The 26,950-nt window shown below is 31.5% G+C and overlaps 3 protein-coding genes across 4 annotated transcripts; 2 read left to right on the top strand and 1 right to left on the bottom strand.

Moving 5' to 3' along the window:
- The first annotated feature begins 1,258 nt into the window (after positions 1-1,258).
- Positions 1,259-5,118, top strand: LOC140970528 (GDP-Man:Man(3)GlcNAc(2)-PP-Dol alpha-1,2-mannosyltransferase-like). Of its 2 annotated transcripts, XM_073432314.1 has the most exons (8): positions 1,259-1,622; positions 2,200-2,486; positions 2,917-3,103; positions 3,503-3,571; positions 3,675-3,868; positions 4,430-4,539; positions 4,625-4,882; positions 4,987-5,118. In XM_073432314.1, exons 1-7 carry the CDS (start codon positions 1,317-1,319, stop codon positions 4,864-4,866), a joined length of 1,395 nt encoding a protein of 464 aa, XP_073288415.1. In that variant the 5' UTR covers positions 1,259-1,316; the 3' UTR covers positions 4,867-4,882; positions 4,987-5,118. The 2 variants fall into 2 exon arrangements, with proteins under 2 accessions (XP_073288415.1, XP_073288414.1); XM_073432313.1 differs by having other exon boundaries at positions 4,625-5,118.
- Positions 5,119-5,763: 645 nt separating this feature from the next.
- On the top strand, positions 5,764-7,047 carry LOC140970519 (transcription factor MYB73-like). Its single transcript, XM_073432299.1, has one exon. The coding sequence runs from the start codon at positions 6,073-6,075 to the stop codon at positions 6,841-6,843; it is 771 nt and encodes a 256-aa protein (XP_073288400.1). The 5' UTR covers positions 5,764-6,072; the 3' UTR covers positions 6,844-7,047.
- Positions 7,048-7,877: 830 nt separating this feature from the next.
- On the bottom strand, positions 7,878-12,023 carry LOC140970511 (uncharacterized). Its single transcript, XM_073432283.1, has 4 exons — positions 11,330-12,023; positions 10,259-10,744; positions 9,277-9,789; positions 7,878-8,408 (listed from the first exon to the last, which is right to left on the bottom strand). The coding sequence occupies exons 1-4, from the start codon at positions 11,846-11,848 to the stop codon at positions 8,325-8,327; spliced, it is 1,602 nt and encodes a 533-aa protein (XP_073288384.1). The 5' UTR covers positions 11,849-12,023; the 3' UTR covers positions 7,878-8,324.
- Between the last annotated feature and the right edge of the window lie 14,927 nt (positions 12,024-26,950).

Consider the following 26,950-nt stretch of genomic DNA (forward strand, 5'->3'; position numbering starts at 1 on the left):
TTATTAAATTCTACTTTTCAGCATATATTTTCGAAGTATTGAATTATAAATGTGTCAATAAAATTCTAAAATATATGAAACTTCTATTTCAATTTAGAATAATCATATAATCGGTATGTGTATATATACAAACATAATAAAGAGAAAATGATGTCAAATGAGCACGATGAATAAGATTTGTTAGTGTTATTTATCAAACTAAAGTATTTTGCAAGGTTCCTGTGTTAGTCCACAAGTTCACTCTATATCGAATGAAAAATAGTTGTTACATTTCTCATATTATAAAAATAAGGCAATAAATATAAAGATTGAAGCAACGAAAGGAAAAACATTACTTGTTTATCGCGAATATTTGATATTAATATTACATTAAATAATATGAGGCATTAAATATGCAATTAAATATGAATTCATTTCAATTTTTTTAAAAAAACTCAAATTTAAATATAACTATTGTTTGAAAATATAAATATATTTAAATATCGGAAAGTGTTATGTACACTCTATTTATTGTTAAATGCACTTCATTCTTTTGTTTTATGGTATAAATAGACAACAATGCCTTCAAATTTCATTAATCACTTCATGTTTCCAATATAACATTTTCTCCAACTTTATTATTTGAATCTACTGTTTTAATAAAAGTTCAATAATATTTATGAAATAAGAAAAACCAGAAGAAAATAAAAAATAATAGATTTTCTCATTAAACTAACTTGTATTTTTATCTTGTTTTCATTTTTTAAGCTATATTTGATTTTCAGATTTTTTTTTCATATCGAGTTTTAATATTTAAAAAATATTAATATTTGTTATTATTTCTCATATGTTATATGTGAATGTATTGATTTTGTAATAATATTGAATAAAATATACTAATATATCTGAATACGTCATTAAAGTAATAATTTACAAGATAAGAGTGTGAACATATATAATTTTCTTAGTAACGTCTACAGTTAAGCATTTTTGAAATATTGAATATCAATAAATTGAATCGAGTTTGATTTTATAATCAAGCAGAAGCAGATAAAAATAATTCATATAAAATTGATTAAATATTTTATAAAATATTTAAAAGATATACAAATTGAACGTATAAGACGACTTTGGTCGAAACACTTTATATACAATTTTTTGGTTTAATAGAGCACACAAAATAGTTCAACAATATATCTCAAAGTAGCAATTGAAAACAAAGACACAAATTTATTATAGATGATCGAAGATTATCAAACTGGATATTAAAATGTGCATATTATGTATCAAATCTTTACTGAGCCGAACTTCTTGACTGTAATTTCAGCTGATCTCTGATGGCTTCCTGGCTTCTCCAATCGGTTTCGCTCCTGGCTGCACTAATATCAGCGTTTATTATTAGAGTCGTCTACACCGTAATTTCCTGCCGGAGAAACCTGAGAAAGGCTGTGGGAATCTTCCACCCTTACACCAACGACGGCGGCGGCGGCGAGAGAGTCCTTTGGTGCGCAGTAAAAGCCATCCAAGAGGAGTCACCAGATCTTGATTGCATCATATATACAGGAGATCACGATGCGTCCCCTCAATCGCTATCCAGACGATCTATCGATCGTTTTGGGGTCAAATTGATTAACCCTCCAAAGGTACCTTCAGGTTTTTTCCTGCATCATTCAACGTGGTTCATGTTTCCATATACTTTTTGGGAAATTTAAGTTTTAGATGGTCTTCTGTGCTATACTTGTATTTCGCGATGGGGTTAATCATGTGTAACTAGTATGAGCTATGTATCCAAGAATTGGTAGAATAAACGTAAAAAACAACTCTTGCTTCAAATTCAGCGAGTTGAAAGTAAAAGAGAAATCTTGTATCGATAAATAGCATTCTAATATTAGACGTGTCATGTTACTATATTCCTGAATGTGGTTTGCTGAAAAAGACCATGTCCAGTGATTGGCACACTGGTTGAATTCGACTGGTTTTTATGATATTACTTGGTGTTTTTTTATTGTTTTTGTGGATTTCCATGCGGAAAACAATTCTCAATATTTCATGAATTCTCACTGTTTGTTAGCGCCTCATTTTGACATGTGGCGTAAGATTTGCAATTTAGAGTTTGCAGCTAGTTTCCGTGGAGAGTATTTTATGTTCAGTTTACTTTTCGTCACTTGATTTGTAAGTTTTGGCTATAGCTATATTTATATGCATGCATCGTATTGACAGGTAGTGCATCTATGTAAGAGGAAATGGGTTGAAGAAACTACATATCCCCGATTCACTATGATAGGCCAGAGCATTGGCTCAGTATACCTTTCATGGGAAGCTTTGTGCAAGTTCACTCCTTTATATTATTTTGATACCAGTGGATATGCTTTTACTTATCCTGTTGCACGAATGTTTGGATGCAAAGTGATCTGCTATACACATTACCCAACAATTAGTCTTGACATGCTATCAAGGGTTCATACACGGAGTTCTATGTATAATAATGACAATGTGATTGCTAAGAGGTATAGTTCTTAATTTATGCTTTATTTAACTATCAGTTTACTCCCCGAGTCCCTGTTGTCAAGAATTGCAAAGATCGAGATGAATAGCTAAATAACTAAAGAATGCTCTTAATAGTGATATTTGGAGATATGGTGATTGAAATTGGGTACAATAAACGTGAATGCCTTCTTCAAGAGGGATGCTTATAACCAAATTGATATCATTAGTAGAAAGGTATGACACATTTTTGCATCACATTCGAGATCCATCTTCTGATTTTCCTGTTACGAAAGCTAAGAAGATTTGAAAATTGGATCATATTTAACCAAATATCTAACAAAAAAATTTACACTGTGCCATCCTATCTGATGTAGCAAGCTTACATAAACTTATTGGGTTTACTCTAGTTGCTGGCTGTTCATGAACCTAACTGAACTTTCTTCATGGCAGCATCTTCCTATCACAGTGCAAAGTGATATATTATATAGTTTTCGGCTGGATGTATGGAATAGTAGGCTCCTGTACACACCTTGCAATGGTCAATTCTTCATGGACGGGATCTCACATTCAGAAGCTCTGGGGGATATCAGATCGTATTAAGAGGGTTTATCCTCCATGTGATACTTCTGGTCTTCAGGTTTGCATATTGTGATTTTTCTTTTATATCACGTGTTTTCTTATTTGAGTGGTTTTAGTTTATGTATCAACCTTTGTCTGCCTGTACCAACTGGAACTAGTTTTTGAAAACTACCAGATTAAACCTAAAAAAATACTAGTAATTTGAAAGGCTTTTACTATCGAGTATGGGTTGACGTTCATCATCGTAAATATGGGGGTTAAGAGGGGTTATGAGAGAGAAAATTGGATGTGTAGTGATTTATGTGTATTAGCTCATAATGAGTCCATGTTTTGTGGCATGGAGGATTAAAGAAGGAAAAATGTGATGCAAAGGTTGGATTTCTTTTGATTCTGGTTGGTCTTGATACTTTTTGTGATTTTGTCAATAGTGGAATGCTAACCTATGTCTTGCAAACAGGTGCTGCCTTTGGAAAGATCGATGAGTCCACCAAAGATTATTTCCGTGTCTCAATTTCGTCCAGAGAAGGTGGGCATTTTATGAGCTCAAGGTATCCAAGGTTTACCTATCATTTTATTTCGCCAAGTGGATTTTCATAAAATTAAAATCGATCTTAATGTTTTTCTTTCAGGCACATCCCCTTCAACTCGAGGCATTTGCAATTGTCGTAAAGAATTTGAATGCAGATTTGCCTTCACCTAAGTTGCAATTCGTCGGTAGTTGCAGAAATGCAGCTGATGAGAGAAGGTTGCAACACTTGAAAGACCGAGCTAGGGAGCTGAATGTGGAAAGTGATGTGGAGTTCCACAGAAATGTAACTTATAGGTTTGTGCCATTTCTCTTCGTATTTTGATGCCATGAACAGCTAGCCTTTCTTTTGTGAGATACTGACCAAGTGGAGGCAAAAATCTAATACATATTTCATGCAATATGAAAAGCAATCATCTAGCATCGCAGATTTATGAATCACTCGTGCAGATTTGTTAATCACTCTCTAACTTTTCGTATAACTAGAGATTGTTCCTATTTTTCATTTGCACATATTATCTGCCCAAACGGACACTTTCATCCTTCAAATGATCATACCTGTGAGACTGATAGTGATTGGACACATTACAAAATGAATTGCTGGTGAAACATTTACGTAGTTTGATTGTTAAACCTGGAATTGTCAAATATTACTGCCATGTTTGTTCCCCTTTGGCAACCTGTTGTTGGAGCTTTGATTAATCATTTCACACTAATTCCTTTAAGTTTCCACTCATTTTGTTTGCATTTTTTTATGTGTCTGACTTGTTAAATTGTTTGCTTCCAGTCCAAATTAGGAATCCCATACACTTTACATTCACTCATTTTCCCTCGTCTTCTTTCATTTTCATGGTTTAGTGAGTTGGTGCGTCTTTTGGGTGGCGCGTTTGTGGGAATTCATTCCATGATAGATGAGCATTTTGGCATCTGTGTGGTGGAATACATGGCTTCCGGTGCCATACCGATTGGTTTGTTTCCATTTTTTCCTTGTTGCAGCATCATTTCCAAATTTTATCCGTTCATGATCAATTAAAAGCGAATAATCTTTCTCAGCTCATAAGTCTGCCGGCCCTATGATGGACATTGTGTTACCTGAAGGTGGAAAACAAACTGGATATCTTGCCCATGACGTGCAAGAATACGCAGACGCAATCCTTAAAATCTTAAGAATGCCTGAATCTGAACGGCTTGAGATGGCTGCAGCTGCAAGAAAACGAGCTTTAAGGTTTTCCGAACAACACTTCTATGAAGATTTCAAGGATGCCATTCGCCCAATCTTTCTTCATACCCGCTAGATGATGGAAATCGTCGGTATAAGAGACACTCTGAACATGATTTTACAAGTCAAATTTGTTTAACATATGCATGTTTAAGTTGAATACTTCACTTCACTTACTCCGAAATTTTTAAACCAGAGGAGGAAGCAAATCTCTGGCTACACCGAGTGCCACTGAAGTTATTTTATGTGTTTGTAACGGAGCCAAAGAGACATCGGGCAGTCTTGGTACAATCTTGACATTCAGCAATTCGATAATTTAGAAAATTCTGACCATTTCTGATTATTCATGAATTAATCTGATAATAGCGGAATCAATCGCCTGTTGAAATACAAGAAGAATTTGATGAAAGGTAGGGAGTCCGATGAAAATATTACGAATTGAGTAAATTTACAATGGTTTGTTCATGTATAATGTTTCTAATGTTTCATGCAAGGGGATAAAAAAAAACCTATTAAGCCTTCGTATTTTGTTATGTAATTCTTGTTTCTTATTGGCTGTTGTTACGGCCAGATTTATTGCAATGCATCCCACATGACCAACTTCAAATTACGTTCACCCCATCCCCAACTTTTTAAAATTGATAAAAATACGAAAGATATGAACCAAATAAAAAAGTTTATTTTCACTGGAGGGTTGATATGTACGTTGCACATATTAGCGTGACTGTTACATCAGTTATGTGTCAGTATCGCATTAAAAATGACCAATTTTTTTTATAAAAACAACAAAGAAAACGAAGTAAAACTGAAAGTTACAATTTATAAGATTAAAATCACAAAAAATCAAATATATATCATTAAAATTAAAATTTTCTTTTTAAAAAAATTAAGATGATAATGTCTTATTTATAACATTTTAAATGAATATTTTCATACTAATATTTTGAGGTGGGTATCGAATGTAAAATCAAATGTAAACATCATAAGCTAACTGCCACGGTTTCGTGGTCGCAATCCCAACCGTTTCCTAACGTAATATCACTTTTTTCCTGGGAAAAAGCCGTTACCTATTCAACATCAGTTACTACATATTTGAATTGAATTGATTTATTTAAAAAAAAAAAACAGTGATATAAACAACTAATCCAAGTTAGTTTCCCCTACACGCCACCGGTTTACGGTTCATGCCAACAACTCCTCTCTCCTTCCTCTCTACAGTTACACATTCAAAACCTTCCTCAAATCTATATACATCGCGTCTATATTTAGCTCTGTAAGAGAGATGGAGGGCGCCGGTGGCGGGGGGAAGATGAAGGGTTCTTGGAATAAAGAAGAGGATGATCTGTTGAGGAAGCTTGTGGAGGAGCACGGGCCTAGGAATTGGTCTTTGATAAGCAATGGGATTCCGGGCCGCTCCGGGAAGTCTTGCCGATTGCGGTGGTGCAACCAGCTGAGCCCGGTGGTGCAACACCGCCCCTTCACAGCGGAGGAGGATGACGTGATCTTGCAGGCGCATGCCGTTCATGGGAATAGGTGGGCTACTATTTCTCGTCTCTTGCCTGGGAGGACTGATAATTCGATCAAGAATCATTGGAATTCTACCTTGAGGAAAAGGGGTACTGGCGGTGATGGCGGGGGGTTGGTGGGGGAAGTAGTGGCTACTCGTCGGAGCTGGGAGGAGAACGGTGGTGCGTCGTCGGAGCCGGGGTTGAAGCGGCAGTGTTCGCGTGTCTCTCTGCGGAGTAGTAGTTGTAGTGGGGATGTGGCTTTGGAGGTGAAGAAGATGGGCCTTAATGGGCCTGATGGGCTTCAGGCTTCACTTGATCTAAGCCTTTCGCCGCCCGGTGGAGGGATGATGGAATTACAGTGCGGCGAGGAACATGTGATAAAGGAAGAAGAGATCGAGATCGTTAACAATCGGCCAGAGAAGAAGTCGACGGTGGAGATCGGGGATGCTTGTTTGGAGACAGTCATGCGGAGGATAATAGCGCAAGAGGTTCGCAACTACTTTGAAACACTACGGGCTGAAGATGGGCTTCAATTTGGGCCTTGATGTCAAAGCAGTGGTTGAAGGTGGTCTCAAAATTGGGCTTGGGCTCTTGCAATGTGTATAGGGCTCCTAAAAGTCTTAGGGGAAAATGTTGAGAATGGTCATGTTATATATTTGACTAAAACTTGAACTAAAATAACAATTTTGCCCCTAAGCTTATATGTTTAAAATCCTATTTAATTTTATTATAATCATATTTAATTTTTTGTGCTGTTTAAAATCTTATATACTTAATTAGGTTCGTATTAATTTTAGGTTAGTATTTTTATCCTGCGACTTTGATGAGTGTTGAACAACTAAAATATTTTGTTAGATCCTCAATTTATTTAAATAAATTATTAAATAAAATTTTAATATAATCAATTATTTTGAAAATTCATTTATTTATGTATATAATGAATCAATTTTTTTTTTTAAAAAATAACTGTACGAGTAAATTTTAAAAATAAGTTAAATTACATATAACATAAAATTGAATTTAAATCATAACAATACAAAAATGATTGTCAAGAGTTAAAACAATTGCAAATGACTTTGTCCAGACCATATTTTTTTAATGGAATATAACTAATATTTATCTTTACATAAATATTACGATTGTTATTTTTAAATTTTATACGTCATTTAATTGCAAACATCATTCTACATACTGATATGTCGGGAGTCCACGTCCATGCTAATCGGTTGCTTAATAAGTTAATGTAACTACTTCATATTCATCTTTAAACTCCATTGTATCTCATTGTAAACATATTTAAACGTCAATTTTGTACTCATATGTAATATGGTACGAGTACATCCTCACTTTTATTCTTATAAAAATTTTACGAAAATAATGGTAATAGTAATGACTTTTTTTTTTTTTTTAAAAAAAAAAATCATTTTAAAAATAAATTATATTTAAAAAATAAGGTGATTTTAAGACAACTGCAGCAGGTTTCTATCCAAGCTACACCAAGCTGTGCTGGGTAGTCACTCAATGAAAGCTTTATAAAAACACGTGAATGGTAAAAAAACCGAGAGAATATCACAGCGTATGAATGCAAAAAGAACAGTTCGCTAAAAGCCATCGGCTCATTATTCATCATACAAGATATTTATAGAAACAAGTAAACAGATAAGAACATCGTTTTATGAAGAAATGAGAATGAATAGCATCTGGAATTTCGCTTTGAGCTAACAGCATGCCGATTATCAGAAAATAAAGACAGATTATATCTTCCTGAAAGATGTTTAGAGTCAATCAACCTAAACTAACCATAAACCAAGAATGTGCTTATATAGTGCATTGAACCTTTTTTTGTGTAGTCCTGCATCCAAAAACTGTCCAGATTCCTAAAATTGCAAATCTGGAGCTGTCGGTCTATATTGGATAGAAGACAATATAGAAAAAGATAATTTTCACAGAATCCATCTCAAGAAAAATATTGCAAGGTCAAATTCGAAGCCGCCAATACAAGAATGGAGCAGATGCTACGGTCAGATTATAGCGAAGAGGAGAAGCTAAATTGTATGCCAGTCCTCCCGCGATCATGCTCGTGTTGTTTCAATATGTAGCAGTAGTTAACCTGATAATCATGCCACATTATGAGCATATCCTTTGGCTCGGAACAAATAAACAAATGAAAAAGAGAGAGAAGTATCCATCTGCAAGAAATTTCCCCCTTTATAATTGTATTGTATCTGATAAGAAGGAGTTTGGTGCCGCTTTGTCGGTTTTTCATCTAAAAAATTATGAAAAAAATATAGCACTATACTTTGGAATATCATTTAGGCCTTGTTTGGTATGGGTGATAATGTGGGATTGAGGTTAATCTCTTGTTTGGCATATTTTTTAACAAATCCCATGAATCACCAATATATATGATTAGGTTGTACTAAACTTGGGGACATAAACCCATGTCCTCACCTTGTATCACATCCACAAAATTCATACCAAACATAATACTATTTTGTCACCACATATTATATTTCCTTATCTATCATTTTTTATCACTCTTTTCATAATCATTTAATAATCCTATATTTTCGAACCAAGCGAGCCCTTTGAAATATTAAATATATCGAGGTTTTAAGTTTTTTGGAAAAAAATAAAACAAAGTAAACTTCAAAATTTTGTAAACCAAATAATATATTTCTCCGCTCAACAGACCAATCAAACACCACAACCTTTTTAATCTGGAGTATCAACTTTTATTAGACTGGTATGAAAATAGAAATTTACTTGGAGAAAAACAGAATTTAATCTCATTGTTTTGTTTTGTTAGAACATTTGTATAGGTATTAGGTCATAAGCATGAAATGAGAACGAATGATTTTAAATGTATTGAAAAATCCTTGAAAGGGGAAAATAACTTCGAGAGTCGAGGCAACAAATAACAGGATTTATATAAATCATTTACAAAAAAAAAAAAAAAAAAAAAAAAAAAAACTCACCTCCATGCGAAATAGCTTGGTGGGTACAATGATTCCAAATCCAGCTGAGCTTCGGAAAGAATCTCGAAGTTTCTGGAAAGACAATTGCCGAAATGCATTCTCAGTTAATTTGCTTAGGCTGCCAGTGCAAGCGAATGCATGCCCGTGGATACCAGCATCCCTAAGAACCCGAAAGGGTAGATCAAAAGAGAAGTCTGCAAAAGCGGTGAGAGCAAGATCTCCGCCAATATAATCCATTCCAGAATCATCAGAAGTTTGATCACTGGAACTTTCTCTAACCAGTCGTCTATGTTCAGCCGAACCCAATCCCCTTGCTTTGAAACCCAAAACAGATATTGGACCACTCAAGGAGCAAACCGGAGATGTATTACCTCCCATAAAGAACCTATCAGGTAAACATGAAGGAGAGTTCAAGAATCCGCTTCCCCATGGAAATACAACACCACCCGAAACTCCAAAATTCAGTGCAGCTCGATAGAATGCAAAGGGGACACCATAACGAAGATCAAACTCCTATCCAGAAATAACAAATCGTTAAAATACAGCAATGATCAAAACAACTTGTCAGGTGAATTGTATATGGCAACCACAGGTTGTTAAATGATAAGACAATCCCATATCTGGCAAAAAAAAACAAACTTGCATAGAATTTCAATAAAGTAGTTTAAAGGATACATAACATTTGGATACATTCATAGATATATGAATCATAAAATAAATAAATACACACAAAAGGGAAAAAAGAAGCATTTATCAGTTTGAAACATCTTATTAAAATCAAGTTCTGCACTTGTTTTTGTAATACATGAAATAAAACACATATTTTCTAGAAAAGATGGAGGAGTGACATTTGAATAGATTAAGTGATGCTATAATGGTTCAATAAACATAAACAAATTTGTGAGTCTAATAAATAGATGAACAAAAAAACAAAAGAAAATGCAGGTAAAAGAAAGAAAACTGCAAGGTGTACTTGTACAACCTGTCGAATAAAGCGTAAGCTCCGTGTATCTGGAAAAAGACCACCAATTTGCGTAGTAGAAACAAATGCATGTCCTTTTGTTGGCCTCATCTGAGAATCTCTCTTATCATATTTAAATGCATATTTTAAAGAGGAGAGCAAACTATGTCCAAGCTGTCTCCTCACTGTGTGTGATGACTTTTGGGATGGATCGGTTAAGGTACGCCAAGAGAGATTGTATGATACATCATGGTTCCCAGTTGATAATAACCCGAGTGAGATGCCAAGAGCTTGCTCTTTATAAGAAGAAAATTTCAACCAATCTTGAGAAAGCAGAGATATTCTTGCTGTCAAGGGCGTAGACCACGCTTTGAATTTAGGCAGGGATACACCGGTACTAATCTCTGAAGATTGACCCCAGCCATAAACCACTGAACCATCCCAAATATCTCCATAACCAAATAAATTTTTTAGTTTCAGCGATCCTTCTAGAGACCAAGATCTTGCCTACAACAGCACCGTAAAAAATTCGAAAAAAGAACAATAACATCAGAAAAATGATAAGTAAAACCTCGAAAATTCCATACGTGAAAGTTGAAACAAGCATTGAGTCAAATTCTCCTCGAGAAGAAAAACACAGAGTTACACTATCAAATAAAGGTTTCGTTAAAGAGAGTCCATTGAGCATCGCCTAATCTTTCATACAATAAAAAGTTCTGCATTCATTCAATCAGGCCAAAGAATTCCACATTAACAGTAGTAATCACGACTCACGAGGGTGATATCTATAGAGAAATGATCTTGCTACACTGTATATTTCGATCACATGGTGTATTTTGTCCAACAACTAACAACTCAAAAAACAACTTCTATGTAATTAGCACATTAAAAACAATTCAACCACATTTCCACAACAAAATTCCATGTGACAACTCTATCAAGTCAAGTTACAGAAAAACACCAATCTAGCAACCAATAACCTAAAAATTATCAGCCTCAATCCAATTTCAGTATCCCAAGCTGCAATTGAATTCAAAAATTAAACCCAAAAATGGAAGGATCTCAGAATAAACACTGCTTAAAGAACGCTACCTCTGGTTTGGTAAAAATTCCTAAATCTCCTGTAAGTGGGTTCTTAGCCTCAGCAACTTCAACAATCACATTCACAGTTCCGGGGAGTTCTGGCGGCCCTGCGTCGAGAGTAATATTAACAGATTCGAATATATCAAGGCGCTGGAGCCGAGCGTTGGCAACACCTGCGGCACGCAACAGCTGCTGAACGGTGTTAGCTTTCCTGAAAAGTTCCGCGACCTCGGACTCAATCAAAGAATCCTTCGTCTTGTCGTTCCCCTTGATGATGACGTCATGGACCCGAACCGGGATTCGCTCAGTGGAGAGGCGTCTGAAGAGGGACTCCATTTTGACTCTGTCCCTTCTAACTCGATCCTCGGTAGAGAAGGACTCGAGTTCTACTCCATCTTCTTCGTCTTCTTCATCCTGTTCCAACCCTTGTTCATCATCTTCTTCTTCGATTCCTTCAAATGCTTCCTGATCGGGCTTCGAGTTTTCTGGTTGGCTGGGCTGAGGGTCGGATTCTGGCTGGGTTTCCATGGATATAATGCTTGATCTCAAGATACCGTAATGAGTAGCGGCAATCGACGATCGGCGACGGTGAGGCGGAAGCGGAAATGGTTTCTTTTGAAGCCTGCGGTGAAGTGTAAATGACCGTAAATGAAGCCACAATCCATTGAAACAACGTCGTATTGGTTTAGGGACGTCCTAAATGACGTTTTTGTGTGTGTATATATTGATGGAAGTATCTCTCTCTATTTATAATGAAACAAATCTGTTTTTTTTTTTTTTTTTTTTTGAAGTATAATAAAATTTCTCCTCTTTTGAGATATTTTCTTTTGTATTGGTATGGTTTGTATATTGAGGCCTCATATATATTTATACTTATTTATAGTTCACAAATATATACATAGTCCAATTGTTGTATTCTTGACAAAACAAATATTTACAATTGTTGTTGTTTTGGTATCCCTCTTCTTTTTTCACTCAAGGCAATGCAGGCAACACCAATAACATGTTTCTGTTCTTTCAGAGAAGCATTAACTTTGGTGAATTATGTCTGTCTAGGAGAAGATTGTCGTGAGAACTCTTTCAATGCGCTTGAAATAAAGTCGTCTATGATGACTAAAAACTAGGATTGTTCATCGGTCTGTTCGGTTCGGTTTCGGTTTAGAAATATATAATCCGATATCCGAACTATTTTTCTTCGGTTCGGTTTGGTTTTCTATCAAAACGGTTCGGTTATTTCGGTCGGTTAATTCGGTTTGGTAAAATTATTTAAATTAATAATATAAATATATTGTAAAATATAATATGTTAACTTTCTACATGTTTTCTTAGTAAAATATTTAAATATAAGGTCTAAATTAATTAAACAAACAACAATCAACTAAAATTTGTTCAAAATAGTTTTTCATTCACTAAATATCTTATCAAAATATATAATATAAATAAAAATATAAAAAAATTATTAATTTAATGAAATTTCGGTTTTTTCGGTTTGTTCGGTTTTGACATATATAATCCGAAACCGAACCAAATAAACTTCGTTTTTAACATTTATATCCAAATTAAAAAATTCGGCTTTCGGTTCGGTTTTTTGGTTTGGATTTTCGGTTTTTTCGGTTTTATCCGAAGTTTGAACACCCCTACTAAAAAAAAAAAAAAAACTATTTTGCTGCTCTTTGTAAAATTATTTAAGATATCTTATTATTTAATTCTACAAGTTTGTTGAGGACGACAGTTTGACTTCATTTTTTTCTTTGTTCTTAATTTATAATTAGTGTTTCTTAGCAATTAATTATTCTAACCAAACTCAAAAGGTTATATGTGTTTAAAAAAAAATTGAAATGATTTACTTCATTTTGCAATTTTTTGTTTGACTTTTATAACAGTCGTATAAAAATGTAAGTTTATTATATAAATATTTTGTGGGATACTAAATTAAGCTATAATTTTTTAGGGTTGTGTTTGTATTTAGTCTATCCATCAATTTTTTTTTTCTAGGGAATTTTGGGTTTATTAGGTGAGTTAGTCTTTTGTGAGACAATATCACATATTTAAATTTTTTAGATAGATCAATCCAATCCAATCCAAACTTATCATGAAAAATAATATGAGTTGACATAAAAAGTGATACATTTTTTCATGAATTGGTCTAAGTCGAATATCTGTCTCATAACAAATTAATAACAAGTTTGGTTTAGTTTTCATGAATGTGGTTTTGGAGTATAGTTCACCGATTTAGATTCTTGAAAAATAAAATTGAGTGTTGTTAATTTGTTATGAATGAAGTTATATATTATCATTTACACCCCACTTTTTTCATTTGTTATAACAAGTTATGTTACCTATAGTTATTCCATTTGCTGTGTAAAACTTAAATGTCCTTATATGTGCGTGCCTTTCCAAATGAGTTTGTTTTATGACGAGGATTTAAATTTGAACGCCTAATTGTAATTGTTGGTCTGTGTTATGCAATAAATCATTCACGAGATCTACAATATGAAAATGACGATGCTCAAAAGAAATATTAACAAATTTCAAATCTAGGCAAGAGAGATCTCTTTGTCCTTAAGACGAATTTGCGCACACTTGTGGATAACGGGATATGGCATCATCTCTCAAGTTACAATCTATGATAGTAGCACTATAAATCACAAGTTTCATAAATAAATGACATAATCTCTGTTTTGTAAAGAAGGAAGAAGAAGACACGGCATGAATGCGAGAGATCTTCTAAATTTGAAAAAATCTCTTTTCGATTGTGTTTGATCTGGTATATTTAGAGATGTTTGTTCCAGGCAGGCTTAGGGGCGCAAGGGCAGCCATTTACACGCCATTTTTTGGGTGCCCCAACGTCTCTTATATGCGTTTGGAGCTCGATGTTTCTTCTGGTGCTATCGTTTCGAGTTTTTCTTAATTTCATTTCTTGATTTCCATTCATTAAGCCTAAAAATTATAACAGTAATGAAATTACATTAACAACTTTCGCCTAGAGATTTGCATAATATTTAATATATACTTAATACTATCATAGTGGTTTTTCTAATTTTATTTACGGTAAATTCTCAAAATCAATAGCCAACTCTACGGAATTATGATGAGTGTGTGTGTGTGTGTGTATACATGTCAATAATTAGTCTTATATTTCAGTAATCAATATGCATGGATTCTGATGCTTTGAATAAGAGCAGGATTTTATACGAATAAGAATTAAAAACTTTGATTTCATCGCTCAATTAATGAAGCCAAATCCATTATTTTTTGGAAGTAGAATAAATTTTTGTTTTTGAAAATAAACATTTCCTTTTTTTCATTTATATCGTTGGTATCTTTACTCATCATATATATATATTTCACAAATATATAAAGAGTCTCATACATTGATGTCTTGCATATATTCGTGTGTAAGAAAATGGCAAAAAATGTAGTATTTTCGATTGTCGTTGTTTTGGTATCCATCTCCTTCTTTAGCCAAGGCAAGGCAGACATGTCGTTGATAGAAAGTGTGTGTAAGAAAACATTTGATTATAAGTTATGTGTCTCTTGTTTGAAATCGAATCCTCGCAGGTCTTGACAACGTCTGTTACCCTCTATATGATAGAAGCAGAGCTGATATTAAGCAAGCGATAGAAGATTTGCAATCGAATTCTTTCAGAGAGGCATACACTGACGTGTATTATGTCGATTCAAATGAACAAGACTGTGAGAACTCTTTCGCTGAGCTTGAAATCAAGTCGCCTATGACAACTATAAACACTCATTTTGCTGCTTTTTGTAAAATCACCGAAGACATTATAGACATCTTATTTTAGTAGAACTATATTTTAGGTATACAAGTTTTAATTCTACACTTTTGTTGAGGACTTGATTTTTTTTAAAATAATTGAAATAAATTTACTTCATGATGCAATTTTTTGTTTGACTTTTATAACGATCATATAAAAATGTAAGTACGTTGATTATAATTACTAAATTCATAAATATTTTTGTGGGATAATTATTAAATCAAGCTATTATTTTTTATGGTTGCGTTTTATTTAATTTATCCATTAATTTTTTGCTAGGGAATTATGGGTTAACTGGGGTAATGTTTGAAAGGCCTGTTGGTCCCACGTGCGGAATTTGAGATAATAAAACCCGAAAATAAAGAATAAACTGGACACAGAGATTTACGTGGAAAACCCCTAAAAATTATTAGGGTAAAAACCACGGGCAAGATGAAAAGAATATCCACTATAATATTTTGTGGTGTACAACTCACTCATTGTGTTTCCAAAGAGAACACACTCTCTTAATACAGGAGAACAAAACACCTCACAAATATTATAGAACTAAGCACTCAAATGCTATAAGATGAGAGAAAACTCGAAGAAGGTATGATTTCAAAATGAAGGAGAGCTCTATTTATAGAACCCCTTGATCGTGTGAAGACGCGTATAAAACGCGTCTTCTGAAATTTCCACGAAATTTCATTTTGTGCAGCCCACGTTTTTCAAATTCTTTAGCCGCTTACAATAAATGCTACCATCATACAGGAAATGCAAGTGTGCATTAAATGCATTTCCTGTACTTCCGACAAGGCTCTAGTGTGTGATTTCACCTTATATAATGAACAAAGGGATAAAACAAACTGAAAATATAATCATAGCGTAACTGGAAGGAATCATGTACAAATCTAGGTAATAAGGTATTCGAGTTAAACCAATCCACTTCTGTCCTTGTATGAAGTTCCTTGCTGTGAATTTGTTGGCTTCTCTATATTTGATTGTGCGCGCCCATTTTACTCTACTGCTGGTATTTGCCCCTGGCCCCCGGTTCTCATATTCTGCGTAGTATACTTTGTCTATTCCGTGTCCTTGCCCTGCCCATTCCAACCAGCCGCTTGGATCAATCAGTGTATCCAATAAACTATGCATAATCACTGTTGTTGAGTAGTTCTTCCAGGGCCTGCTTAAATAGGTCTTCACGTTCAATCTCGACAGCAGATCTGGTGCACTTGCAATAGTGCAATTTTGCATCACGATGCCTGAAAAGTATTTTTCTGATTCTCTTCCTTGTGCTGTGATGGTATTCGACTGTCCTTGTCGAGGTCTGCGCGCATAGACATTGCAATTTTGAAAGAGCGCTCGTGTCTCACCGAATATAAAATCTATTGTTCCATAAATATCGCAGTCCCTGAAAAATTGGATGCCATGCCTGACATACAACGTATCTTGATACCCTAGGAATCGGCATCTGTAGAAAGCAGAATATCGACCATTAGTTGTCACAGCCACTGATTGGTTCAGGTTTACACCAGCAGTGTTCTCGAAGGTAACTTCTTTGGCCACAAAACCGTTGGCAGAGATTCCTGAAATATAATTAACATAATAAGAATGTAAATGTCTCCTAATTAACGATAGCATTTGGTTGAAATGGTCTCTCTTACGTACGTTAAGCACATACATATAAACATACCAATCAAGCAAAATTATAGAAGACATGTTATCATGTACTTACTGACTGTGGCTGTTTGGGAAGCCCATGTTTTCACTTCTATTCCCGGATATTCTAGTCTTGTCTATCCCATCTCCCACTAAATATAGGTTGATCTTCTCCTCCGGAATAAAAACGTGTTCGTGATAAATTCCTGCTCTTATTTTGATGTAAGTTATATTTGAACTGTAGCTTGGTGCTGCTGAAATTGCTTGGGAGATAGTGGTAAAGTTTCCACTACCATCCATGGCAACTATGAAAGTCTTTTGTGGGTATACACCTCGTAATACTGAGATGAGGGATAACACAATACAAGCGCAACTCATAATTGATTGTTTCTCCATGCTTCTTTTCATACTCTCCTGCTCAAAACTTGCATTGTTAGTAAGAACAAAATATCGTATGTTAATTCTATGTTAATGTCTAATTATTTTAGAATCATAGAGCTTTTTTGTTGGCATGATATACTAAAAGAATCCTGGTGTTCGGAGTTGACAATAGACATGGTGTATTGGAACGAGATTGACATCAAACGTTCTTTCCTTTTGTTAGATCTCTGTGTAACTTCGAAAAAATAATGTTCTTTCCTATTTGTTAGACCTTGCCATGAGATCGAATTTACTAAAAACTGATATTGGCAAGCCTGAACAAACATGGCCTCAAGAATATTTGCCTGAGATGCAATCTAAGTTGGTAAATATTGGGAGTAAGATGGACCTACCACAAACATCTACAGATGAAATTCCCATGAAAGAAGTAAGACGAGGTGGAAGTGAAAATGTTTTAGTGAGGATACAGTCGTGGGTAAGTTCGTAGATACTGCCATAGTTGGGAAATCTGATGCAGAAAATTCACGGCATCATGGTCTTGTGGAACCCACAATTAACACAAAAGAGGCCGTGAATGACATCAATATCATGTTTCGAAAGCCATTATAGCCATCAATACTAACGGTAGAGGAGACAGAAACAAGTCCAAACCTGGTAACTTCTTGAACAAAGGACTTGAGGCTTTCACGGATGAGAGCATACATGCTGAGGTTGGGTGGTCTCAGCAGAACTTGTCCAAGGATTCAACATTTCCACGTATCCAAAGATCTGATGTTAATGATCCCCTAAAGAAACCATTTGAAATCTATGTTGACAGCGATAGAAAACTCATGATGCTCAAGAGAAAATCATTCATGAGAAAGGTGTTCATGTTCAAAAATCTTCAAGTGTTTGCATATCAAGCTAGTAGTCATGCGAATGATTCTTCATGTGGGTATCCAAGTGATATATATTCCGGCAGAGCGTTTTAAAGAGCCGAGTTACGTTCTAGGATATCGATATGAATTGTAAGTAGAGATATATCGATCTTATCAAACCAGCTAGCAAGGATTATACGGGAAAGTTGATAAAAATAAACTCAAGTGATCATTGAAGTCATTAATAAATTCTTACAACTTTTCTGCATGCAGTGTGGCCTGGAGCTGTAAGAAAGGACTGTTGTGTGGCTTAGAACTCGAGTTTCAGTAATTCAGCCTGCAGCAAGTTTATCAAGTGGCAAATAAATGTTGTTGTTGCAAGTGATAATCTCATTGTTTTCCATCTTTCCCATATATATACACGCTTCAAATTTCTATTACCGGATGTGCTTCAAATGAGTGTTGTCCCTTTTAACAAGTCTTCCCTGTATTGAGATACAATTGACAGACATGATAACATTTACATTAATAGAAAATAAACTTTATAGAAATGAGAATGGCTTTATGATAATATATGCATGCTTGTAATTTCGATAGTTATAGGAATGAGAATGGCCAACGATGGCTTCTTTTTCTCATCCATTTACCAGAAATGAATTTGATGGCTCTAATAATATGTGGTTTATATTAGTAATTAGGTGTAGCGTTTGTTTCATTGTTTGTTTTTTGTGCTACCAAATACGGCTATAGTGTTTTTTTTAATAATAAAATTACCTATCCTTGTTCACTAGTATGTATATATTTGTTCTTTTACCAATGTGAGAAATGGAGAATTAATAGAAAATATTAAATTTGTGTAGTTTTTTTTATATCAATACTAGCATAGGTCACAATTTTTTACAAGTATTTGTTATCTTACCACTATGAGGAAAAATGAAATTTTAATAGAAAACATCAAATTTTAGTAAGCTTTCTATAAAAATTTGTGTGGTCAATTATTTTTCTTAGACGAAGATGTACATGTAAATAATATTTAATTTGTAAGTTTACTTATAAAAAGTAAGAGATTAAGACTTTGGCTATATATTTTGCTTGCGAAGTGGACACGACATGATTACGAGGATGGGTATGTTGATAAATATATCTCCAAATTATTTATTCGTGATTTACATTACCTCGTACTTTTCAAATATTCGTGCATTTGCCATCTCTAAGTGTGTACTTGAATTTCTCTTTGGGGTTAAATTGCTAAGATTTTTTTTATGAAATTTTATTTTAAATTTGGGGTTATTTTCAAAACAGTAAAGTAAAAGGCAAAGTTAGTTTAATTATTCATGAGAAAATTCAATGTGAGTTTAGAGATAAATTCTTTCTTTTTGTATATATAAAAAATGACTAAATTTGATAGTGTGATAAGATAATATTTAATAGCATAACATTTTATTCATAGCATCGTTTTTTTACCTACTTAGGTTTCTCTTTTGATGAGTCGATTTTTTGATAAGCATAAGCCAGTTAAGGCAAAATTAATTGAAGAAATATGTATATATTATTTGAAAATTGCGAGCATTTCAGAAAATTTACATGACTTTGATAGAAAGCATGTGTAAAAAAACACATGACTACAAGTTGTGTGTCTCTACATTGAAATCGAATCCTCGCAGCTTCAACAACGACGTAACAGGGCTAGCGTCTCTACATTGAAATCTAAACTAATCAAATTACCTTCAAACATAACTGGAAGAATCTTAATTAATTATAAATGATTCAAAATAAGTATACATACATTTCTAAACAATCAGCATATATACATTCATCGGAAATTGATTGTATTACTTGAACAAAAAAAAAAACATGATAAGAAACACATAGACACTACTTTCTGTCGATTATATTTTTACAAAATTTGAAGAAAAAAAAAAGCGATTTCCTTAAAAAAAATGATTACAAACTTTTTCTGTACAAAATTTGCAAATTTGAAAAAAGAAAAGTCTATAACAAATTTTTTTAAGTATTTGCAAACACTACCTAAAATTGTGTTTAACTATTTTAACGTAGAGTAGCTGTTTTAATCCACAAATCTTTTTTTTAAAATACTCTGCATCACAGCTGGTTATTTTTTTTGTATTAGCAAATGTGGAACAATTTTGTCACTAATTACCAAACAAATTTCAGTTTAATTTTATTTGTAGAAAAAGGAATAAAATTTGGATTGTGCAAAAAATAATATTCATAAAAGCCCTCTTTCTATTTTTATGAGTTGATCAATTTTGATAAGTAATAGGCCAATTAAGTAATAACGTGAAGAAATATGTATATATATAATATATTATTTAAAATTTGAAAAGAAAAAAATTCCATTTTAGAAAATTGGTATTATCAAGGCTTGAAAGGTAAATTAACAATTTGAGACACTTTACTTATTGCCACTTTGGCAATATGAAAGTTGCTTATCTACCCCTATACAATGCTTTTCTTTTCTTTTCTTTTTTTTTTTTTTTTTTTTTTTTTTTTTTTCCTTTTTTTTTTTTTTTTATCATTATATATCAACTAGTCATTTTCCTTCCATTTATCTTTTTCCTCACATTTCATGTTTTCCCCTCGTAATTCCTTCTTATGCTCCATAATTTAAAATACCAAGGATTTACTTTTTGATCTTTTTATTGCAAAAATATACTTAAATAATCTTTCCTCTACATAGATAGACATATTTGTATTCTTATCGTATGTGATCAGATTCCACTCAAGTCTCCACGTTATTATTCATCACTCAACGATTTTGAATATTTGGAACGCATCGCATCAGATTCCACTCAAGTCCCCATTAATGATAACTTATTCATATCATTTTATTTTTTAAAAAAAGCATAGTTCACCACTCATCATGAAATAAGATTAGATATTTATTTTGACCTACAAAGTACCTATTTTGGAGTTCCAAATTCTTAATTTGGCTCTTTGAATACTCCAAATGTGTGAGAAAATACTGGATCTTCGAGCAATCATCATAAATTCTGTAATTGTTAGTCTTTTCATTGAAATTGTGTTAGGATGATTTATTCATATCATCTAATTTTTGAAAAAACACAGTTTCTCACTAATCATGGAATTAGAAAAAATACTTATTTTGACCGATAATGTACCTATTTTGGTTTTACAAATATTTGATTTGGCTATTTGAATACTTCAAATGTGTAAAAAAATACTTGATTTTCAAGTGATATTAAGTGGCTTTTGATGGCGTCATTTGTGAAATTAAAATGTGATACTTAAATTGGTACAAAGAGTATCTAATTAGAGTCTACAAATAGATGATTTTACGTCCTAAATACTCATATCCAATTATTTGGGGATGTCAAAATATAGTTTGATAATGACATTCATGAAGTAAAAATTTGATACATAAATTAATACAAATAAGACATAATTCGAGTCCACATACTTGATTTTATTCTTTAAATACTTAAATTCGATTATTTGATGATGTCAAAATATATAATTTGAAGTTAATATTGAGTGACTTTTGATGATGATATTTATAAATTAAAGATGTGGTACTTAAATTGGTACAAATAGTACCTAATTCGATCATACATATATTTGATTTTACCCTTTTAAGACTCAATTTTGATTATTTTAACATATAAAAAATATATTTTCAAGTAATATTGAGTGATTTTTGATGTGTCATTTGTGAAGTTTGATACTTAAATTGGTACAAATAATATCTAATTCGAGTGTACCAATACTTGATTGTACTCCATAAATACTAAAATTCAATTAATTTTTTTATGTCAAAATATATAGTTTGAATGTAATATTGAGTGGTACTTGATGATGATATTTGTGAAGTAAAAATGTGATACCTAAATTAATACAAATAATACCTAATTTGAGTCATGAAATACTTGATTGTACCCTTCAAAGACTCAAATTTGATTATTTGATGATGTTTAAAAAATATAATTTGAAGTTAATATTTTATATGATGTCATTCGTGAAGTAAAAATGTGATACCTGAATTGGTATAGGGAAAACATAATTCGAGTTACAAATAGTTGATTTTACCCTTAAATACGCATATCCGATTATTTGAGGATTTCAAAATGAATAGTTTGAAGTTAATATTGAGTGACATTTGATAATGACGTTCGTAAAGTAAAAATGTGATGCTTGTTGTGAAAAAGTAAAAATTTACGGTAAAAAGTAAAAATCTNAATAACGTGAAGAAATATGTATATATATAATATATTATTTAAAATTTGAAAAGAAAAAAATTCCATTTTAGAAAATTGGTATTATCAAGGCTTGAAAGGTAAATTAACAATTTGAGNGGCGGAGCCACGTATATTCGAGCTTTAGTCCGAGTGATCCAATTTTTTTAAAAAAAAATTATATGTAAATTTTGTATAATTTTGGAATAATTTGATATTAGTCCGGATAGATCAATTTAAAATATTAAAAGATTTTAGAGTTTAAAATTTTAGCTCGAAAAAAGTTATATTTCTGACTCTGTCACTGACGTGCTGAGTTGATGCCCTTCACATGCAACATTAACCCCTCCGATAGATACACATACTATCTCCATGCTTTCAATAATAATAATAATAATAATAAATAATGCGACGCTTTTAAACGAGGAAAGTAATAATTTCATCTTTTCATGCTTTTTATTGTTCAAGAAGATTTGGTGGTTAGGAAACATTATTAGTGTATAGGAGTGAATCGGCTTGTAAAAAGAATAGAAAACAAAGTATGTACATCATTTTTAAAAATACATATATGAGTGATATGTTGTGAATTCATCATGTGTTTAAGTCGTTTGATCTAGTTGATTAAGTGGTCGTAAAAAAGTGACTTAAGATTTTAACAAATAGTACTGCTTCGGGTGAGTATAGGGCCGACGAAAGAAAAACGATAAGCTTGATCTTTAAAGCCATGATTTGTATACTGAAATGAAATATGGTAGGAATGAATTCAACTTTATAATGTCATGAGAATAAGAATAGTATGATATGTTTATTTAATTTAAATGATTGATACAAAAAAAATATATGAATGGAATGAAATTATTTTTAATTTTCAAATAATATATTAAATAAATTTAAAAGGCTCAAAATTATTTTTTATTATTATTAAAAATAAATTTATAAATATAACTATCGATTTTAATTTTATTTTTATAAACAGTATTTTATTTATTAAATAATTTTCCTTCAATAAAATAATTTATAAATATTATTATTTAACATTTATTTTATTTTATTATATACTTATATATTATTATTTTGTGATAATTATTTAATTATTAATATTTTCTTCATTATTTTATATACAATGAATGATAATGATTTGTTTGATAATATTATTGTTTTCATTATTATTATTCTGATATTATTAATATTTTCTTCATTATTTTATATATAATGAATGATAGGGATTTGTTGATAATATTATTATTATTATCATTATTATTATTTTGATATTTTAATTTTTATAATTATAATTGTATTAAAATGTTATTATTATTAAAATATTATTATTATGAAGATATAGATTTATCCTAAGAGATATGAGACAGCACCGGCAGACATGCACACACATCTTCAAACTAATGAGTGTAACAACTCGATCCATTATGATCCAAGTAACTGCATTCTGGGCTACCACAAATATAAAATAAAATAAAATAGTTTCTTGAATAACAACTATAGATTTTGACATAGTCGTAAATATTTGATGTTAATTATTATAATAATGTATATAATTGAGTCAATGTATCTACACGCAATTCTTATATATCAAAATCATTTGTGAAAAAAAAAATCCAAGAGTTTAAAGAGAACACCAACAAATTGAATTTGGGGTTGTTGAGTTGAGGCCAATTTCCCTTTTAAATACGCTATATTTGCAATATAATTGATTGTTTGTGGACCATTTTGGTTGGAACAAAGTATATGTTGGATCAAAGTCCATTTGGAATTGTCTATACGTTGCATTATTAGGTGCTTGCCGTGCCACATGATTTATCATTTATGTAATGAATTCAATGTCAATTATCTCGTGATAACTCAATTCAATGGAAGATGTGATTCAAAAATATTTAGGCTATGTTTGGTAGTCATGATAAGGGAATGATTATTAAATAATTATCAGTTATCTCATGTTTGGTTCATTTTTAATTTAACATGGAGGCCTTTGATTATGATTGAAAGCCCTCACTAATTATGTTATTTGTGTGATTAAATATCCTTCTTCAAAGGTGTGATAATGTATAATTTTTGAATAGTAATAATGATAAGATTGTATATTAACCATAATACCCTTGAATTGTTTTCTTCAATATAATATGAAAATTAAAATTAGTGAAAATTTAATAATTAATATAATATTTAAATTTTTATTATATTTTTTATAAATTAATTTCATATATTTTTATTATTTTCAATCATTTTAAAGAAAATAAATTGTAATGCAAATCTATCTTAAATTAAATTTTTATAAATTCCTAAGCTTGTTAATTAATTCTTTTATGAAAATAAATATTTATTAAATTCTAATTTATTTTGATTAATGATTATCGTAATATTTTCAAATATATTTCTAATAAATATATTTAAATTAATTTTAATAAATGTAAATTATAATTATAAATATTTAATTATCTATCAAATTATTTTAAGAATATTTAAAATATTTTAAAAAACAATAATATTGTAATTATTACTAAACTTTATTTAACATTAACATTCAAAATATTATTGCTAGTTTAATTATTAAAGTAAATACATATTTACAAATTTATTTCTAATAAATATATTTAAATTAATTTTAATAAATGTAAATTATAATTATAAATATTTAATTATCTATCTAATTATTTTAAGAATATATATTTAATTAACACTTGGGGCATTTTGGTCATTGCAATAAAATTGACAAAATTAATTCATCATTTTAAAATCATATCAAACACCATATTATTTATCCCACCATACTATTAATCCATATCTCTCATTTTTTAATCACTCTAATTATTAATCATTTACTTATCTCATCACACGTACCAAACGGAGCCTAATAGTTTATTAGGTGTTTTTTCTTATCCATTTACCAGTAATTAATTTGATGGCTCTAATAATATGTGGTTTATGTTAGTAACTAGGTGTGGCGTTTGTTTCATTGTTTGTTTTTGGTAATATCAAATACGGCTCTAGTGTTTTTTTAATAAAATTATCTATCATAGTTCACTAGTATGTATATATTTGTTCTTTTTCCAATGTGAGAAATGGAGAATTAATAGAAAATATCAAATTTGTGTAGTTTTTTTTATATCAATACGTAGCTTAGGTCACAAGTTTTCACAAGTATTTGTTATCTTACCACTATGAGAAAAAATGAAAATTTAATAGAAAACATCAAATTTTAGTTAGCTTTCTATAAAAGTTTGTGTGGTCAGTTTTTTTCCTAGTAGAAGAGGTGCATCCAAATCATATTTAATTTTACTTATAAAAAGTAAAAGATTAAGACTTTAGCTATATATTTTGCTAGCGATGTGGACACAACACGACATGATTACGAGGATAAGTATGTTAATAAATATGTCTCCAAGATATTTATTCGTGATTAACACATTTCCATTACATTACCTCATATTTTTTCAAATATTCGTGCATTTGTCATCTCGAGTATGTAATCGAATTTTTATTTGGGGTTAAATTTCTAAGATTTTTTTTATGAAATTTTATTTTAGATTCGGGGTTTATTCAAAAAGAAAATTAAAAGGCAAAACCAATTTAATTATTAAAGAGAAAAATTCAATGTGAGTTTACAGATATATTCTTTCGTTTTTATAAAAAAAAAAATTGACTAGATTGATAATATGATAAGATAATATTCCAGAGTTTAATATTTTATTCATAACACTATTTTTACCCACTTAACATAGATTATTTTCATTATGTATCAACAATTTACGCCCAACCAACTAGGCAACATGCTACTTTACGTTTATAATAAATAGTTATTTCCAAATGAATATTGTAAAGAGCTAAATTCATCCGAGTTTTATTTTTTTTAAAAAATACCGTTTAAAAATAAAACCGCTAACAACGGGTTTAGTTTGAATTGGGCCTTTTGAAGGGAAGATACTTACATTCAAAGGCCCAAAAAGAGTAATTAGAGGTATTTTTATCCAGAAGTCGTCATCACAATGTTAGCCCGTAGGTGGAATTCATTGGGCCATCTCTCTATGGGCCTCATAAGGTTCACTAATAAGAAACGTATGGTAATAGAAAATTTAGCGTTGGGGTAAAAGTAACAAATTATATGAACTATTATAATCATTAATCTGCTCAATTAGTATACATTCATCAGAAATTGGTTGTATGATTTGGTACAATAATTTCATAATGTTTCAATAGTAAAACTCTACGAAAATATGATATGATATGTGCACACGCCTATTTTTTATATCGAAATATTATGAAATAGATCAATAAAAATGAATAAAGATGTATTAGTCACGTATTTCAGTAATAAATATTAATTTTGATGCTTTGAATCGGGGAAAGATTTTGTATTAAGAATAATTTTAATTTTAATTTCATCATTGTATTAATACACAGGTTTAGCATCAGATTGAATGGAACATACATTATTCATAATAACATTTTTGGAATGAGTTAATCGACTCGATCCATATCTAGAATGAAAATTAGTATCTTTTATTGGGTAAGCACGCATAGCAGATCCCGTCTCACAAAATTGATCTTTGATATGATCTTATATGAATTTTTGTGTTTTGAAATTGCATATAATATTTTTCGTGTGATGAAAACGTATAGCTTCAGCTTGAATAAAAAAATCCCGGATCGGCCGCAGGTTGTCCAAACTCAAAAACGCCATTCAAGGCGTAGCCAGCATTAAAGAAAATCATGTGTGTGTGTGTGTGTGTGTGTGTGTGTGTGTGTGTC

This window comes from Primulina huaijiensis, unplaced genomic scaffold (assembly GCF_012295235.1).
Source record: "Primulina huaijiensis isolate GDHJ02 unplaced genomic scaffold, ASM1229523v2 scaffold6295, whole genome shotgun sequence".
Taxonomy (NCBI): Eukaryota; Viridiplantae; Streptophyta; class Magnoliopsida; order Lamiales; family Gesneriaceae; genus Primulina; species Primulina huaijiensis.

Excerpts from the sequence above, each read along its gene's own strand:
- LOC140970528 (XM_073432313.1), top strand. The coding sequence starts at position 1,317 with ATGGCTTCCTGGCTTCTCCAATCGGTTTCGCTCCTGGCTGCACTAATA. Across the intron at positions 3,869-4,429 it reads CACAGAAATGTAACTTATAG|TGAGTTGGTGCGTCTTTTGG; the intron begins GTTTGTGCCATT and ends TTCATGGTTTAG. Across the intron at positions 4,540-4,624 it reads TTCCGGTGCCATACCGATTG|CTCATAAGTCTGCCGGCCCT; the intron begins GTTTGTTTCCAT and ends AATCTTTCTCAG.
- LOC140970519 (XM_073432299.1), top strand. The coding sequence starts at position 6,073 with ATGGAGGGCGCCGGTGGCGGGGGGAAGATGAAGGGTTCTTGGAATAAA.
- LOC140970511 (XM_073432283.1), bottom strand. The coding sequence starts at position 11,848 with ATGGAAACCCAGCCAGAATCCGACCCTCAGCCCAGCCAACCAGAAAAC. Across the intron at positions 10,745-11,329 it reads GAATTTTTACCAAACCAGAG|GCAAGATCTTGGTCTCTAGA; the intron begins GTAGCGTTCTTT and ends GTGCTGTTGTAG. Across the intron at positions 9,790-10,258 it reads GCTTACGCTTTATTCGACAG|GAGTTTGATCTTCGTTATGG; the intron begins GTTGTACAAGTA and ends ATTTCTGGATAG.